The sequence below is a fragment of the Mus pahari genome, chromosome 9 (genome assembly GCF_900095145.1).
Source record: "Mus pahari chromosome 9, PAHARI_EIJ_v1.1, whole genome shotgun sequence".
NCBI classification, from domain to species: Eukaryota; Metazoa; Chordata; class Mammalia; order Rodentia; family Muridae; genus Mus; species Mus pahari.
Window position 1 is genome coordinate 19,132,707 of NC_034598.1, and position 19,154 is coordinate 19,151,860.

The window sequence follows — 19,154 nt, forward strand, 5'->3', positions numbered from 1 at the left end:
TGTAGCCCTGGCTGTCCTGGAACTCACTCTGTAGACCAGGCTGGCCTCGAACTCAGAAATCCGCCTGCCTCTGCCTCCCAAGTGCTGAGATTAAAGGCGTGCGCCACCACGCCCGGCTAGAGGGAAATTTTTTAATTGGTCCAATTTCATTCTGTTTACACAATTTTTATCAGAGCCAGGCAGAAGCAGGCGAGCTTCAGTCTGCACAGCAAAGCTGGGAACAAAGGAGCTTGCCAGTTTACAGTCGGCAGTCTTAAAGGGATGCCATCACAGTGAGCTTTCCTACGCTAACACGTTGATAGGACATATTTTTCAAGTAGGTTCACAGCAGACAAAGTTCAGGACTCCTTCAAGGTTTTATACAGATGACTCTACCCCTACCCAACAGGTTCCTAACAAAGGATATGACTTTTTTTTTTTTTTAAGCTAGGGTCTCACTGTATAGCCCTGGTTGCCCTGGAACTTGCTATGTAGACCAGACTGGCTTAAACTCAGAGCTCGGCCTGCCTCTGCTCTCCCTCTGGAGTGACAAGACCTAAGGCAAGAGCCCCACACCTGGCAGTATGGACTTGAAGGATTACTGCTGTCTGCAGTTTTCCTCTTTCCTCCTCCTACTAAAACAAAAAATGATACTTCTGAACTTAATTTCCTAAATTCCAATTTATCTTCTTTAAACAGAGAGAGAAGATAATACAAGGTCCCACTAGGAAAAGTAAAGAATTGGTGATAGCGATCAACACTTCCAAAAATGAGAAGAGAGCCCGCACACATAGAACACACCACTTGGGTACTCTTCTGCTTCCTACACAGTAACTAAAATACAGAGCTCATGTTTCCCACAACCGAACACACATTGTTTTATGAGTCGTATTTACTATCAGAGCTTTGAACCTTACATGTTCAGCCATAGTTTAGAAGCTTTTGAAAGAAGGCCAGACACAACCCACCCCTGGTAGCCAAGATTAGCTGAAAACTGGCACTGTGGTAGTTTAGAACGACAGTCCTTACTATGCCTTCTGAGTTTGGAAGTCTTTAGTACTCAACAGCATCTTCTTAAAGTGTTGTTTAAAATAACATTCACCGAGAGGCTGTATCTGGGAGGAGTCAGGAAGATGTATATATGATCAATACACTGAATGATTCTACAAATCTATAAATCATAAAGGAGAATTGCAAGTGGCTAGAATCTGCTTTTTATTTCATATTAAACTTTTTACTTAACTTTTATTTTGGACTAAAATTAAGATCCAAGATATAAGTTACTATATGCATTTCTTTTTATGATTAGTTCTGAAACATTTATAATAATAAATGTTAAAATCAATTGTGTTTACAGAGAAAGAGAGTTTTTAAAAAGTAACCAAGAAAATAGCCCCAAAGAAGCATTTCATAAATCAAGTAATAGCTGCTAAAACTATAGTTCTTCCTGCTCACCCAGGACAATGAGACACTAACATATGAGAGATAGAAGAGAGGCCTTGGGGACTGGAGACAATGGATGTTATTTAAAAATACAGCATTGAGGAACAAGAGCTGGTGCAAAATTGTGCGTATCTATCCAGAGAATGAGTTTAGGTATGAACCTAATCTGTTTACTATTTTTTACATTCCAGGTCTCCTAAAAGAAGACAGCTCACATTTGGCTGCCTGTTGACAACTTTTTATCTTTCTCTTGACCACTCAGAAAAACTTGTCTTCCTACTTTTGCCTTCCTGGCATCATGGAAAAGGTGCAATACCTCACTCGCTCGGCTATCAGGAGAGCCTCCACTATTGAAATGCCCCAGCAAGCGCGTCAGAATCTCCAGAACCTGTTTATCAATTTCTGCCTCATCTTGATATGTCTGCTGCTGATCTGCATCATCGTGATGCTTCTGTGAACAGCTGCCTGCCGCCACTCCAGACCTGCAACATGCCAACTCAGCTTAAAACCGAGCCCTCGGTCGTGGGGGAAGCAACGCGCTGCCACCTTCTCACTGAGAAGAGCTTTGCGAGGGTCACGATTAAGAATGAAACTAATTGTTAGTCAGTGTATTCATCTGCTGGATCTTGTAAACAAACTTTACAGTGACTAAGTGTACGTAATGTAGCTGCCAATTTCCTCAACATGGCTCATAAATTTCTTTCCTAAATATTTCTGACAATGAAGTATGAGTTTTAATTTTGAAACACCACTACAAAAAAAGTTCACTTTCTATATCCAACTCTAGAAAAGTTACTTTATAGCTCCAGTTTGGGGAATAAATGAAATTTATACTGCATTGCCACTACTTTTTTTATAGGAACTAAGTATTCTTTAGTTCTCCACAAAGTAGAAAATAGTAATTTAAATGAAGTGTTCTTATTCAAAATAGCTCACTGGGTCCTCACATAGATGACACAATGATGATGATGATGATGATGATGATGATGATGATGATGATGTCGACGACGACAATTCAAAACTCTTGGTCATTACTGTCAGAACAAATACCCTGAAAAAATGGTGTGCCCTTTTTCTATACACTAATATTTTTAAGTTTATGAGAGTCAAAAAGGGAAATGTAAGAAGATATTCTCATATAAAATTCTTCACTAATTTTTCTCAAGGACTGTGGAATTCAAGTATATTACATTACATTACATCACGAATCTGCGCTCTTTAGGGTTTGATCAACAAGCAAGAACATCTTGCTGTGTTGGCTGTGATAATAACTAAAAACAAAAACAGAATTTCACCTGAAGTTTGACATTGTCATGTATCTCCTTGGTTTAATAGGGTTTCTCCAAGTAATGAAGATAATAACAATAATAAACAAGCTGTAGTAAAACACAGCTCTTTCTTTTCCTAATCTTCCAGAGAGGAAATAGTTGTTCCCTAACTTTAGAAGTAGAACTAGAGAGCTATTGTATAATTCTTACTGACCATGGTTTCAATTTCCCTTTCTAAGTTTCTAATATCTCTCAATAACTACTAAAATAGGAGCAAAAAATATATTGGAAAATATATTCACCAAAATTTAGTGACTTAAACTGAATCAAGTGCAAAACATTTTATATCTAACTTTGCAAACCCACAAATTTTAAGTCCAGTTCAAAATATGCTACCAACATAGCAACTATTAAGGAAGAGAATTGTAATTAGATTTATTTTCCATAACGATTACTACAAAGACATAAAACATCAGTATTCACTTTGGTCTCTAACAGAGCAGCTGAAGGCATGCTTATCTAAATTGTTTGAATCCCTGGTAGAAAGGGAGATGTTTTGGTTCAGAAATTATCTAAAGAGTAGCCCAAAAAGAAGTCCAATGTTAATAGGGGTCTCTTCACAAAGGCTGGAGGTGCTCATCACAGAAACTATAAAACAAGATGGCATCATCTCTAAATCAGTGGTAGTTAGCGTTCCCTTTCTGACACTGTGACCCTTTCAGGCAGTTCCGCATGTTGTGGTGACACCCAACAAGAAAATCACTTTTGTTGCTATTTCATAACGGTAATTTTGCCTCCACTATGAATGGTAAATATTTTGGAAACAGAGGTTTGCATGAGGGGTTGCAACCCACAGATTGAGAACCACTGGTAAAAGGTCTGTAAAAAGTATATAAGTTCTGTAGTTGCCATGCTGAGAGAAAAGCGACACTGAAGCTGAAAAGCGCCAGGATTCGTTGTATAAACTGTCAGCTCATAAGGGTCTTCTCATTAAACATTTAATGTTGCCTTTTACATGTTTAGTAGTTTATCTGTAGTTTATCTGTAACTGTTTATCTGTAAAATGAAATCAGAATGACCTATATTCAAGTGGAGTTTTGATTTTGGTGAAATTACTATACAATTATATTCTATTGACTATAAAATATTCTTGTTACAAAGAGTTTTGTGTTATAAAGGGCAGAGTGGGGGAACTTTCCCCAAATAAAGTAAAAATCAAGATTTCCTGAGAAAAACACAAGAAGATAGGCCTACATATAATAATATTGTTTAGCCTCCGATTATTTTGAGTCTTCTGGCAAAGTAGGAATGCAGTCAGTCACATAAGAAGGTTTGGTTACACACTAATACCAGATGTTTAATGTCTTGAAAGGACATGATAAATTATATAGACATGGTAATAGAGATATAGACAAATCAATTCATAAAACATGATCCACTAGTAGATGCTTTAAGCTACCCACTGTGTCACAAACTGTGACTGCATGTGCCATAGTCACCTCCTCAGTATGCAGATTGTCTCAGCTGAAGAGTTTAAAGACAAAACAGCATGCAAAAATAATGAAACTAAGAAAAGTTTCTTTTCAAAAAACCTAAGAAAACCCGAGTTATGAGCCAGACTTTTTCATTCACAGTTCATTTTGTAGAAAAGTCTTTTATGTTATTTAATCAAAATCTTCATTTAAACAACAGAAAAGTCTCTGCTAACATGAGTTGGCAATTCCTTAACTGATCAAACCACCTTATGATTTATATACATACAAAATTTCATCTCCATTTTTAACAACTACAGTCCAGGGAACATAAGAAAATACAAAGTTAGCAAGAGCGCTCACTACTTAGCCACCATGGGGCAGACCCACTGTGAGCTTAAGAGCAGCTAATGGTTATTTTATGTGTTGAGGAGGTCTACATTCTCACACCCCTCCTTGAAAACAAGAAGTGCATAGGGGTACATTTCAATGAACATTCTCTCCTGAACAAGGCCAAGACTACCACAACCCTACAGAGACAGTTTGGGGTACTATGGGTAAGGTATCAAGACAAAAAGAGCCAATACTGTGGTCATCTATATCCTGAACCAACCAAACAAAGGCAAATCATTTTTCTTCAACCACAAAGGAAAAATGCTTCAGAATATCACACAGGATGCTGCACAGTGGTTCCCAGCCTCCCTGATGCTGCGACCCTTTAATACAATCTATCATGTTGTGGTGACCCCAACCATATAATTTTGCTACTTTTATGAATCATAATGTGTCTGTTTTCCGATAGTCTTGGGTGACCCGTCAGCTGAGAAACACTGCTCCCATTAGTTGTCTTCTCCCTCGACTGTGTTCTGAAAAGATTCACAACTGAGTGTTTTTCTCCTTAGTGCATATCTTATAAGGAAATTTCCCTATGAGGATGTTATTCCACAGACCTAACAGGGATGAATACACCATGTTTCTCTGTATGTGGTTATTATCATAAAGTAGTTCCTTTAAACTAATTCAATAAATCTTGATGTTTCATTCATTTCTTGAAAACTGCAGCTGATTTATATGTTTACATACAAAGAAAGCATCATCAACATCGTACACAGAACTGGGTCCCACCTTCTCATTTTATAGAAGGCCCAAAGAAATTAAGTACCAGGTCAAAACACACCTGAGCTCTCACCAGACTAAGTTCCCAGAGAGTCTACTAAAAGTCCTATCACAGAAATGAGTACACACCCATGTTTACCAACATTCCTAGCAGCTAGAAATAAAACCAGCCTAGAGATCCATCAACCTGTGAGCACATAAGGAAATGTGGTACATATACACAATGCAACTTTATTTGGCCATAAAGGAAAATTAAATTATGACTTCTATAGAAAACCAAGTGGGACTTGAAATCACTACATTAATCAAAGCATCTCAGACCCGAAAAGGCATGCTTTCTCTCAGATTTTTAATCTAGATTTGAGTTCTTGTACATGTGAGGGTCAACAGTTATAAAAGAGCTAAGCTAGAGAAGAATAAAGAGGGAAGCAGAGCAGACAGAGGGTGTGTGAGGAGGGGGATAGCGCAAAGGGCTCTTGTGGGGAAGGGAGGGGCAGTAGGACGGAACTGGGCTGAGGGGAAGCAGAGGACCAAGAAGACCACTGTATGAAAATCCTATAATGAAATAAACACTCTGAATCCAGGTTTTAAAATAAATGAAAAAATAACGTATGAAGAAAAAGAAAAACTATCCAGGTTCTAAATGTGACATGATCAGAAAAAAGTCCTCGGCCTATTTGTTCAAATCAATTTCCTTTCTATGATACCAGATAGCTTCTGTTTGTTTTTCATTTCTTTCAACAGAATGTGTTTAATTTTTATGCCTACTTAACAAGTGAGAAAGTAAAGGTCAAGTTAAGTACAATGTTTCAGGCTATCATGTTATTTTATCTCAAAGGATTTGTAAGTTTTTCTAAACACAGTGTATCAATTTTATAGCACTTCCGTTTTTTTTAACTTGTGTAGCTGGCATATACTTGATGCAATACATAAAACGTCCACTGGGGGGAAGCAAACAGTAAGCTTTGAGCCTTACCTGCATTGGCATCTCACTTCCTTGCTGAAACTCTTCAGTTTGTGGCTGTTGCCAAGGAGCTAAACTGTAAGAATCTTCTGTGGTTCTGCCTTCCAGTGGGTTTGTCCGTAACTGCTCTGTTAGCCACATCTGAGTCCTCACAGAAGGTTGAATGGGAACTCCACCTACTGCCTGCTGGCCCAGCATTAAATACTTTGGCGACTCAAAAGTCTCTGAGCCTGTCACAATGGGCTTGCTCTCAGGTAAGGCACTGTATGTCATGTCTAAAGTCTGTCTCCTGAGAGCAGAGGAAGAGACTCTGACATCTTCTTTGTTGCAGCTCTCAAATTTATATTTGCAGTCCAGAGTTGATGACCGCTTTTTATTTATTTCCTTGTCTTCCAGTTTAAGCATCTCCATACTGTCATGTAAGCAACTCGGCCCAAAGGTCCTTATGTGGGACATAAAAGGCTTGCCCTTCCCTGTCATCTCCAAGCTGTTCCTCAGTTCTTGCGGGTATGCAATGCCACTGTGGTTGCAGTTATCTGGGGCAGTAAGTTTGGACAAAGATGACCATTTCCGCAGGGGCCTGAAGTCCTTCATGTCTAGGGAGGAGTCCCGCTCCCCTCTGCTGTGGTCTCCCAGTGTCTGCATGAGGCTAGTACTCCATTTAGAGCCATCTGATGTTAGAGATTCCCTATGTTTGGAAACTGAAGCACTGGAGTTAGATGGCATCACATGGGCAGTGGGAAGCGTGACCAATGATCGACTAGGCTTGAAAGATAACGTGCCACTTGAAGTTGAATGATCTGCAATGAGAAAGGATTGCCAAGTCAGTTTCAATCAGCAGGTTTAAAATAAGATAAAATGCAAAATGCCAAAGTAAACATCCGAGTGTGGCTTCTCAGTGTATTTCTGATATGATTCCTCAAAATGAGGAAACTGCTAGTACTATTTATTATGCCTTGAAAGTAATCAGAAACAAGGCAATGTAGTTTCAAACATTCTCCCTACCCCTGTCTCTCTGTGTTCCCTATCTGTCCCTCAGAGTCGTCTTCTACTGCCCTGCCTCTATCTATTCTTGATGGGCAAGTGCGCTTCATTAGGGTTGCTGCTGTAGGGCTCTGGGCGAGGGATATTTATAGAGCGCACACACACTCCTCAACAGTGCTACCACACTGAAGAAAATGCCTTTCCCTCCCCTAACTGGACAGCAATCTGAGCTCAGGGAACAGTGGTGTCTAATAAGCCCAAGTCCCCTAGCTACCGTCATCTGCCTAGAGGGCTGGGCAGGGATGTTCACTGCCCCTCTTCATTTTCCTAGTCCCACCCAGGACAATGCTACAGGCACAATCTTGCACAGGTCTTGTGCTAGGAACCATAACAGCTATGAGATCAAGAGGGCAATGGTGATGTCAGATTCTGAAGAGTGTTCTGATCCATTCCGTTCCTTCTCTTCCTCTTACATCTTCCCACCCATCTTCTGCAATATTCCCTGAGCCTTGAAGTAGGTGATATAGAATTTCTGTTATAGCTGAGATTAAGTAGTCCCTTATTCTCAGCACTCTGACCAGTTCTAAGTCTCTGCAGTTATTGCTACCTACTGTAAAAACTGGGGCTTCTCTGACCAAAGTTGACAGTAGCACTTAACCTACGGATACAAACACAGTTTTGTGAAAACAAATTGATGGACACATCATGTCTACTTAGCAGAAAAATAGCAGCAACTTCCCTCTCTAGGGCCCATGGCCTCCCCAGCCAAAAGGACTTTGACCAAGATGGTAGTAATAGGTGTGAATTCCCTCCAGTGGGGGCAGGCCTACAAACTGATCAGACAGTGCATGCTCCCTTATTATTGACATTCCACTACTGCACCAGGAGACACATTTTTGCCTTGCCTGTCAGTCCTGTAACACTTGGGTCTGCGGAGTGGGAAGGAGGCTGCCATCCCAGTTCCAGCTTGATTTCTTGACGTCCTGAGACCAGTCTATATGAAGTCTCTAGCAGCACAGCTCCATCAGTGCTGAGTTACCAATAGCAAACGACTGCATCCTACCAGGGGCCTCAGTGGCCTCTAGACCACTTGAGTCCTACCCTGGTACTGAGATTTTTGTAGACTATCCAATGGCTTCCAGGGTCATCGCTATCTGTTCTCATTATCCTTTATGCTTTTTCATGTCTGAAACCTAGTGGATGACCCTTCCCACCATCCCTCCAGCCAAGGAAAGCCTGGCTTTCACATTACTTTCTATGAGGTCTTAACTTCTCTTCAGGGAGCCGTATTGCTACGAAGTGTTTTTATGATTCTCAAGAGATGGAAATATCTCCAGAACAGTTAGAGAAGTGTGAATACTACACCAGGAGATGGTCTACTTTCCATGATATTGAAGACACTGAAACCTAATCACCAGGCTTAGAAGCCTCTTGGGGACTAGCAATGTCTGCATTCAGTAGCTTGGTATTTCTCAATTGCATAAAAGATCAACAATTGGTGATAAAAGCCACTTCGTCAGATTAAACGTTTTAGTGTCTTTTTTCTGTTTGAGAAAGTGTCTCAGTAACCCAGGAAGCACTGAACTAGCTTTGCAATCAAGAACGATCTTGAACTTCTGATCTCCCGCTTTCCCCTCTCAGAATTACAGGTGTACAGCACTCTGTGTTTTATAAGACGCTTGAGGGAAACCCAGGGCTACTTCCTTACCACTACCCTTGAATTCGCTTTAAATCGAAATGCAATCAACAGACTGTGTCTGTAGAATAGGTTCTTGAAGACAGAAGCCACTCCTAGAAGTTCCTTACTAGGAAGTCTCAAGCCTTGGCACGCAAAAAAGTTACCTGGAATACACACTCGTACACCAGTAGAATATGATCAGTCCTCGTGAAATGGGCCCCAGAAACAGCACTTAAACAAGCACTCCACTGCTAAATTCATGAAAATACCATTCCCCTGGGTATGACTTCAGTTCTAAAGTCTTCAAGCTTACATATTCCAAGTTCAACCATAACCAATATTCACAGTTTTAAGTATTTTATCTTAAAACTTACTATAACTTATTATAACATTTGGAATTCATTACTGTCAAAACTAAAAATCAGAAGCTGGTCTATTTATACATGTGCACACATCCTTAACACGCACATATAGCACATGAATAAATAAGGCCTCAAATATCTGATACATGAACATATGGGGAGGGAGCTGACTATTATTTCTGAGGCAAAAGATTGACCTAGTTAACTGTGTTAATCTTCTAAAAATATTATTTGCTCAGGAAACCTAATTAAAGATAAATACATGGTAATTCCTGGTATGCTTTAAATTACCTAATTGTAGTCACAAATCAAAATGGAAGTTACTGCAATGTAATCTAGCCCACATCTAAATTCCATCAGTGGGATCTGAAACTAGCTGGGAAGCAGTGCTTTCCCAAACTAGAGAACAGGGTCTGAATGCTCAGGAAACCATAAAAGAGCCAGTGATGGCCACTAAGACCATTTAAGGACATCACTATAACCTATGAATATAAGTGAATTACATTTCAGATACCATTTCTGACGTTTTAACAAAAATCTCAGCTTTCTGTTTCTAAACTGTGCTATTTTTATCTGTGAGCACACTGATTCTCTCTTCTCTTACATAGAACCTCCCCATCCTCTGCGTCTTTGCTGACCTATTCTTCCTATAACAAAAAGGAATTAAGTACAAAAAAATTTCTGTCCTAGATCCAACTAATAATAATCATAAGTTTTAGTTAAAAATAAAATATTAAATCAAAATATTCTGGTTTAAAATGTAGTAGCATAATTAGACAATATGAATTGTAATAACACTTTAATCACAGGGCAATCATTTTCACTCACAATAACAGGCTTTATTTTTCTTTAACCTTTTTGCTAATGCTATAATCATAGGGTACTGTAACATATGGGGAAAACATTTTTACACCACAAATAATACCTTCCTTTTAAATTAATATTTTTAAGTAATCTGTATTTTCAGATAAATTTTTAAAAGTACTTTGTGCATGCTTTGACCTACAGGTATCTGCAATTTAAGAAGGAACTCACAGATTATGCTAGCTAACAAAGCATAGTCCTCAGAATAGAATCCTGGGTGCTTCTCAATCCAGTGTTGGTAGACAACACTACACAACACTGCATCCTTCTTTCCTCCATGATCTTTGCAAGCATAGGCATGCAGGGGTTTAATGTAGAGTGAGATGGGGCGATGCCGGCTCCACGAATGGAACACTGAACCTCTGGACACATTACTAAACTGCTCTCAACTAACATGGGTGGATTTCACCCCAGGATTTCACAGTTAAAATTTTAATCATATATGAAGTATATTATATTGCAAATTATAAGGATTTTCTGTTCAGTTGGTTTTAAGATAAGATCTAGCTATTATATAGATGAAGCTTATTTTAAACTTTCCTTGTATCCCATTCTGGTTGGATTTCACAATCCCTCCTGCCTCGGGCTTCCAAGACTGACACAGATGAATGCTACCACACCTGGCTTATAGAAGATATTTTCATTCCTGTTAAGACCATAAGCACTGTGATATCTTAAAGTCATTAGTACTGATGACCCATGCCTGTAAAACCTTGGCTACATATAGTATGCAAGGCAAGCCTGGGATACAGAAGACCCTGTCCAAAAAACAGGAGGCTGGAGGAGAAGGTATGGTTTTTTTGGTTCGGGGGTTTCCTTTTCCTTCGGGAGTGTGTGCATATGTGTGCGTGTGCGTGTGCGTGTGCGTGTGCGTGTGCGTGTGTGTGTGCGCACGCACGCGCGTGTGCATGTGCGTCTGTGTGGTTTCCTTTTCCTTCGGGTGTGTGTGTGTGTGTGTGTGTGTGTGTGTGTGTGTGTGAGTGAGTGTGTTGTTTTTTTAATCACCTGAGTGATTTCATTTGCTGCTGCTTCTTTCCCTTCTTGTGAATAAGTTACCATCAACTGCTACTCAAATACACCAATACTCCCTTGGCATCCAATGTAGCTTTTCTATGATCTATCATTCACATTAGCACACCAACCCCAGTCCTCTTACTCCCAGACTCTGATCAGCTGGTCTCTCCACCAATACCGCCCATCCCTAAGCCTGCCCGGCCAGCACCTACCATCTTCTGACTGCTTAAACATCATCCTGTGAGTTCCTCCTGTAATGTGCAAGACAGATATTTGTACATTTCACCAGCCACCTGCTGCACGACACCTGTCCTTACCCCCCAGCATTGCTTCACTCACCAGACTGCTTACCCACATTACAACAACACTTGCTGTCTTCTTCACTCGACCACAGGTATACAACCAGGCCAAATGCCTGCTTTACCTCTAACAGTTGGATAGCACGGGATCTAACACACAGGAGACACTAGGTGATGGCTAAGCAAACTCTGACGTCAGAAGAGCCCTAGACGTCTCTGTAAGGTGAGAACAATGTGTCAAATGGTCCTCTCATAGGAATATACAGAATGAGCTCAGAACACCAAGTATTAAATGGCCTACTGTCAGTAAAAACAACTAGTGAAGATATAATTAATAAGACTTTAATTTTGTGGGTCTGTTTATTTAAAGTAAATGAAATTAATTGAGAAGCCTATCATCCCCAAAGAAAAGTAGCAGAGGAAATTGGCAAAAGCAAAAACTTGACTCTATCTGTACCTTTCTTTACTGTTATAAGTATTCTTATACAATAACCCCAAACTGACTACTAATAATAGTACGGTACAGTAAGGACAAAGTGAGGTTGTGTTGTTTTGTTTTACAGATAAATAAACTGCCTGAAAACACACCTAGCAGGAGCTATGCCATTTGTTTGGGACAGTTCAATGTTTGTTAACTGGTTTTACACATGTAGTATTTAAAGCAATGTACTACTGAATTAAAATAAAAAATAATACATGTAGTCTTACCTATACTCAAAAATTGAACTGGCATTTAGTATATAGATAATTTTAGCTATTAGTGTCTTACAAAGGTAAATAATGACTGGAAAAAAAATTGTCCCTAAGTAAATTATAATAGGTTAAATCTCTGAATTATAAGGCGTGGTATGGTATTACTTGGACATATCACCAACAAAAGGCTTGAAGAAAGCTTATTAAAATACTTTGTGGAATGTTTTATTTGAAATTTTTAAGTAAGTTCAGATTACATTTGGTAACACTTAAATAAAATGTATATTGTTTTAAAAAACTAATATAACAATACGCCATGGGAGGGACTTCCCAAGTAGAAGTTATAGTAAAAAGCCTTGACTAGAAAAAGGAGCTAACTACTCGAGAGGTTGTTGTATGCATGATGTGTGCAAAGCCCTAGGTCAACCCCCAATACCAAAAAAAGAAGAAAAACTAGTTAAGCAAACTTAAATTGATTGTATAAATAATAAAAATACAGGTTTTTGGTTAATAGATGACAATTTACAGAACCAGGGATTGAATGTGAAGAGCACATACATTACTTTCATATGACACTGTCATAAACAACCCAGCAAACAGTGTACTTTAAAGCTCACGTTATACTATAAGCATCAATCCATGTTCTAACACAAGGTTACTCAGCATTCAGCAATGCTCCATAGTAGTTATTTTTAGGCCTTACTAAAAAGATATGCCATGAAGCAAATTGAGAAGTGAAAAAGGACTTGGGGACATCTGCCAAAGAACATGGGGAATCACAACATAGCAAACGTTCTCAAGCAACAGAAATCATGAAAGCCATAACAACAATTCAGAAGAGAAAATATACACTAAAAATCAAGTATTACATCAAAAAAGACAGTAGCCTTTCCTGCTAAATAAGCGCTCTTAGAAAACTTATAAGAGAACGAATTTACCGGGGCTCACTGTTCCAAAGGGGTGAGAGTGCAGAATGACAGAGCAGAGCCAAGGTGGCTGCAGCAGAAATCTGAGCACTCGCATCGGAAACCACAGGCACACAGAGAGCAGGGACTGGAAATGACTCATGGTTTAAACCATCAAAGCCTACCCTCGGTGCACACCTCCTCCAGCAAGGCTGCACCTCCTAACCCTACCCAAGCAGCACCACCAGAAACCAATTGTTCAAACATCCCAGCCTCTGAGGCCACTCTCTTTCAAACCACTAGAGTGAAATTCACCATTCAAACCACAATTCTCATTCATTTTCCACAGAAATGCCATGCTTCTGTGATGCATATTGAGTTTTCTATACGTTCTATCTCATGCGTGGTCACAATTCTTCAAATTCCTTATCCTTCCTAAAATTTCTACCCTACTTGCCCTGTCTTCACATCTTGACAGTTTTACCCATATAGAAAGAATAAGTAAATAACTCTAGCTTCTAAGACAGTGGTTCTCTAGGTCAGGACCCCTTTAGGGGCATCAAATACCCTGCAAATCAGATATTTACATTACAGTTCATTAAAGTAGCAAAACTACAGTTATGAAGTAGGTTGGAAGTGAAAGCACAAACTAACAATAGATGTTTGACAATAATAATAACAATGATTACAGTAATAGTAATAATAATAATAATAATAATAATAATAATAGTAATATAGAGGAAAATCCAAGAGTTTTGGGAGATGATGAAAACTACAGTCTTCTCCATGAAGGGTGTTCAGATGTCCTGCTACTCATTGTCATGAAGACAATAGCACTCCAGTGTTCACAGTCCTGAGACATACAGAAGACATGTTTAAAGTTCTCTTAGCTAAACTAAGGAAGGGAGGCTTCCAGCTAGGGATTGCTATAATTTTCTGATTAATATAATATTCTTTTGAGCTTAAGGAATTCACTATACAATTATTGAGTTTTTAAGTTTTTAACCTTCAAAAGCTACATAATTTTTCTCTAGATTTCAAGTTATTATCTGAGAAGGCATTACACTAGAACCTCTAATATTAAGGAAGAGAATAAGTTGCTTAAAGCACAAATGTTAAAACAACCTTAAGAAAACAGAGCATTCCCTCTGCAACTTCTAGACCCCTGTTCTGTTATCTTTGCCACATCAGTATGTTTATTAATAACTTTTAAAGTTTATTAATGAGAATAACCAAAAACACTGCTAAAAGTTTCAAGCCCAGTGCCCTGCTTTATCTTACTCTCTAGCAATTTTTATACTTTTCTGTTTAACCTCATAAGGTATATAAAACACCACAGACTGAACAGTGTCTATTAATATGTCATATCACACTTAAGATACACTAAAATTGTTCTCTCTCTTGTTTATCTGTCTGTCCTCCCCCCACACCCACCCCTGTAAAGATGAATTCATTTCAAAGTCAGTTTTTTGCAGATGAAATCAAAATGAAGATATCAGACAGAATTAGGCAGAAACAAACACCACTGCCTGGTACTTTCAAATGCATTTACCTTATAAGGAAAAGACAGAGCAAGAACTAAAGACAAAGAGGACATGAAAAGGAGACAGATTTCAGGAAAGGATGCTATAGGTTGCCAGAAAACTCGATGCCTTTTGCCTAAGGCCTTCAGAGGAACGAGCTTCCCAACATCCTGGTTTTAGACCGTCTAAAACCTTCAAGGAAATAAAGGTGAATCTTCCCTGCTCATTTGCATAGACATAAGCTATAAAGTGATGGCAGTTCACAACAAACCAGGAACTGCAGCACCCAAGCCATTCTAGGGACTCTTGGGTCTAATATGCTGATTTAGGGTTTAGATACTTGGGACCTTCTAACAAAGTTAACAATCCATTCGGGGTAAGGAGGCAAGGTCTTACTTACTATGTAGCCCCTGGCTACCTGGAAGTCACAGATATCTGCCTGCCTGTGTCTCTCAAGTCCTGGGATTAAAGATAGGACATTATGCCCATATGCTAACAATTGCTTAAGTTATTAATCTGATAATTCCCAGAATTATCTTTCACGTTCTTATCCTCATGTGACTGTTTTTCTTTCCTTTTAAAAATAAATAAATAAACCTGATTCTAGGACCCAGGTCTTCCTACTTCAGTTAAACTTTAATGAAAACACCCTCAAAGATATGCCCCCTCAGATGTGTATCTCCTACATAATTCAAAATCCTCTGAAGGTACAATGAAAATTAACCATCCAAGAGCAATTGTGGTACAAATGGCAACAGTCCCCATAGGCTCAAATGTTTGAATCCTTGGTAGAACTGTTTGGGAAGGATTAGGATGTATGGTCTTGTTAAAGGAGGGCGAATAAGTCACTCAAACAGGCTTGAGGTATCAAAAGATTCCAGCCCTTCCCAGTGCACTCTCTGCCTCCTATTTAGGGCTCAAAATATGAGCTCTCAGCTTCTGTTCTAGCAGCTAACTGCCTAGAACCTCTGCTCCCCCTTCATACATGCTAACCCTCTAGAACTGTAAGCCCTTTCTCTTAGATACTGTCTCAATCATGGGGTCTTATCATAGCAACACAAGTAATACAGTAAGTGGCAATACAAGGTCATCTATTACGATGAATGTACTACTCTGGTTGAACAGTGATAATAAGGAAGGATGTGTATGTGTGGGGTAAGGAGTATATGGGAAATCACTTTCATCTTAAATTAACTTTACTGGTGCTCTGAAAATACACATAAATGAAAATTAAAATCTTTTTTGAATGCAGGGCAAATGGAATATAATTAGAATTTAATTTGATATTTAATATACAGCAATACTGAATATTACCAGCAGCCTAAGCACTTCCTTATAATCTTCAGAACTGTCCATCTCTTGAACCATTCTCCATTACCTTACCTTCCACACTGTCAGAACAAGAAGTGCCAATGCCAGTGTCTCCACTATCAGACGTTATACTGTGTCTTCTGAGATGGTTATTTCGATGGTTAGATGGAACAGCTGTCGCCTGCCATAATGATTCATTACCAGGTAACCATGCTGATGAATAATCCGAGCCTGTGAGGAAAAAATACACAATTAGGACATGTGCAACATCTGTCTGAAAAAAGTTCAACAGCTAAACTACATATCCCAGGGCTGACAAGAGGATGCAGACTCTGCTATTCTGACTGCAGAGCTTCCCTCTGCCTCTAGTCCTTGAACTGCTAAAGATGGGCTGCTATCAGTCTGACTTAAAGTCATAATCTGAGGCTGGGAGTAGTCGCAGGACTCAAAGGCAGAGACGGGCAGACCTTACGGATCTTTGAGTTTGAAGACTCAAAGGCAGAGGCGGGCAGACCTTACGGATCTCTGAGTTGGAAGACTCAAAGGCAGAGGCGGGCAGATCTTACGGATCTCTGAGTTGGAAGACTCAAAGGCAGAGGCGGGCAGACCTTACGGATCTCTGAGTTTGAAGACAGCTTAGTCTACCTAGCAAGTTCCAGGACAACCAGGAATACTAGGGAGACCCTGTCTCAAAACAAACAAACAAACAGAAACAGAAACAAAACCAAAAAACAAACAAACAAAGCAAATCCAATTTGGCCTTATGTGCTGGTGCACAACCATGATCCCAGCTCTAATCCCAGCACTCGGGAAATGAAGGCAGGGAGACAAAGAGCTCAGAAACAGCTTCAACTATACAAGGAGGGGGTCCCACCTGGACTACTAAGACAGGGTCTCAAAAATAAACAAAAGAAAAAGAAACCAGAAATGTCAACAGTCTGTCCCAGAGGCGTTCAAGCAGACACTCTGATTCCACACACAGGTCTTAGCTATAGCTGGACTTTAGGGAAGGTCTAGTTGAATCCATTATCCATCATGAAAAATTTAAAAATAAAGTTTCTACTAAACTAGCTACTTAAAATACCATTTTATTTTTAAAATAATTTGTTTCTTTAATATCTTTTGATAAATAATTTACTAAAACTTCATTTAAAAGTTTCAAGTGAAAAACAAATTAAAGTGCACAAAATTAACCCAACCCAAAGTCTCTAGATCTCAGTGAACATTTATACAGTTAGAAGAGCCATTCCAAAGCTGCAGAGCTTCACACTGGATTTTACACTTTCAATATTAGGTATGTTTCCATGTACTTACCCACTGTCAAAACCAACCAAACACAAACAAACTAATGACAGAGTTAAATCAGAAAGCAATTAGCTTTTGCAAAAATTCTAGCTATTACCGTAAAACAGTCTCCAAGTTCAACTGTCTCATAATAAATGACTGTTCACTCATCCCTCTACTTGGAAAAAGGATTGCTCATCCTAGAGTAGGTACCAGCAAGCCAAGGTGACTGAGATACACAGTAATTCCTAAAGGTCTTACTAAGGGAAAGTTTTTTTCTTTGAGGATTAAAAAGATAAGTAGTTTAAATGTCTTTTTCCAGAGTAAAACAGTCTCAGTTTTGATCTACTCTATGGCAGATCAATCTTAGATAAGGTCAAATGTGAGTCATGGTTAATTTTATATGTGAACTTGACTGTGTCACTGGGCCACAGTGTGCTTATATATTTAGACAAACATTTCCTAAAACAAATTTTATTACAGGTATTTAGAGAAAGAGAGAAAGGTGATGGGTCCAAGTGTGCAAGTGCAAGTAGCACATAGCAGTGTTTATATGGAGGTCAGAGGACAACCAGCACGGACTGCTTTCTCTTACACCATGTGGCTCCTGGGGATCACACACAAGTCACCAGGCTTAGGTGCAAGTGCCTTTACCTGCTGAGCCATCTCACTGGCCCTGGACAAACATTTCTGTAAGAATATTCTTGGTTTGGAGTAACACTTACATTGGTAGACATGGTGAATAAATCTGCTGTCCTCAATGTAAGCAAACTTTATTCAATCAGCTAAACACTTGAATAGACGAAAAACAATTGGGGAACTTTTTTTCATTCCTGTTGACCCCTGAACTAAAACACTGGCTTTTCCTGTGTTTGGACTTGAATTGGAGCATAGGTTCTTCTTATAAGTTGAGCCTTCTAGCTAGGACTAGAACAATACCCTCAGCAAGTTTAGTCTCCTGTTTGCTAGTTCACCAGACTGGGGACTTTGTCAGCGTGCATCTAAGCCAGCTCCAGAATCATCATCATCTATTGCATCTGTTTCTTTGGAAAACACTAATACAGACTGGGAAAACTGGGGAAACTCTAAGAGAACAATGACCAGAAGAATCTACACTTTCCCTCACTGTACTTCAATATTACCTGTTCAACAGACAGACTCCCAGAGCAAATGACTGCAACCTTAATACTTGGAATCTAGCATATACTAAAAATATTTAAAATCTATCAAAAAGATAATAGTAAGTCTAAAACATTGTACCTTCACCTCTAGAAACTCTTGACATAACAAAAGAATATAAGTGTTCCCTGACTTAAAATGTGTTATATTCTGATAAGCTTTAAAATATCACAAGTACTCCTGCCAAACATCATGGTCACTGGCTTCATATACTGTAGATTATCATTGTCCTTCTGTTTAGTCAACTGAGCTTCAACTACAAGGAAAGGTGAACTTTGAAGGCAGTCCCTACTATGTATTCAGCATTCTTGCATCAGGTCCAGCTACCACATATTAGGGACTTTCTGTGTAGATTAGGCCTCTCCTTAATTAGTTGCTCAGATACATAGCTTCATCATTTCCTTATAAGGTAGCCTGCATCCTTATAAGCTGCACTTCGGGCTTGTATTCAAGAACACAAAAAAGGGCCACTATGAAATTAGTAAAATCAACTATCACCTAAAAGCATTAAAAAGAGTAAAATATATTTCAATGCCACCTCAAAAATTAAATTAGGTAAAAAGAAATACAAACCAAAGAAATATACAGATGGATTTTAAAAAAAGTGATTTTTAAAAATCTAAGCTCACTGATATAATTAATGTGAAATTCAAATGACAGCCTAGCCAAGACACTGGAACAAAGAACAAAATACCTCCATATACTCCTAAAGACAGTGTTAAGTGCATTGCAAAAAGAAGAAGAAGAAGAAGAAGAAGAAGAAGAAGAAGAAGAAGAAGAAGAAGAAGAAGAAGAAGAAGAAGAAGAAGAAGAAGA

General features: G+C 38.9%; 2 protein-coding genes across 4 annotated transcripts in view; one reads left to right on the forward strand and one right to left on the reverse strand.

Annotated features, from left to right (window-relative positions):
- Nucleotides 1–3,704, forward strand: part of Pln (phospholamban) — an 8,768-nt gene extending 5,064 nt beyond the window's left edge. The window contains exon 2 of one of the 2 annotated variants that reach the window (XM_021204888.2): nt 1,614–3,704. In XM_021204888.2, coding sequence (XP_021060547.1) covers nt 1,721–1,879 — 159 coding nt within the window. In that variant the 5' untranslated portion in view covers nt 1,614–1,720 and the 3' untranslated portion in view covers nt 1,880–3,704. The remainder of the gene's footprint in view (nt 1–1,613) is intronic. The other variant, XM_029542187.1, reaches the window with a different exon arrangement.
- Nucleotides 1–19,154, reverse strand: part of Cep85l (centrosomal protein 85 like) — a 108,259-nt gene that overhangs the window by 69,482 nt on the left and 19,623 nt on the right. Inside the window, exons 2-3 of one of the 2 annotated variants that reach the window (XM_021204887.2) lie at nt 15,948–16,106; nt 6,255–7,042 (exon numbers count right to left, since the gene is read on the reverse strand). In XM_021204887.2, the coding sequence (XP_021060546.1) occupies nt 6,255–7,042; nt 15,948–16,106 (947 nt within the window). Of the gene's footprint in view, nt 1–6,254; nt 7,043–11,495; nt 11,671–15,947; nt 16,107–19,154 lie in introns of those variants that run through there. The other variant, XM_029542186.1, reaches the window with a different exon arrangement.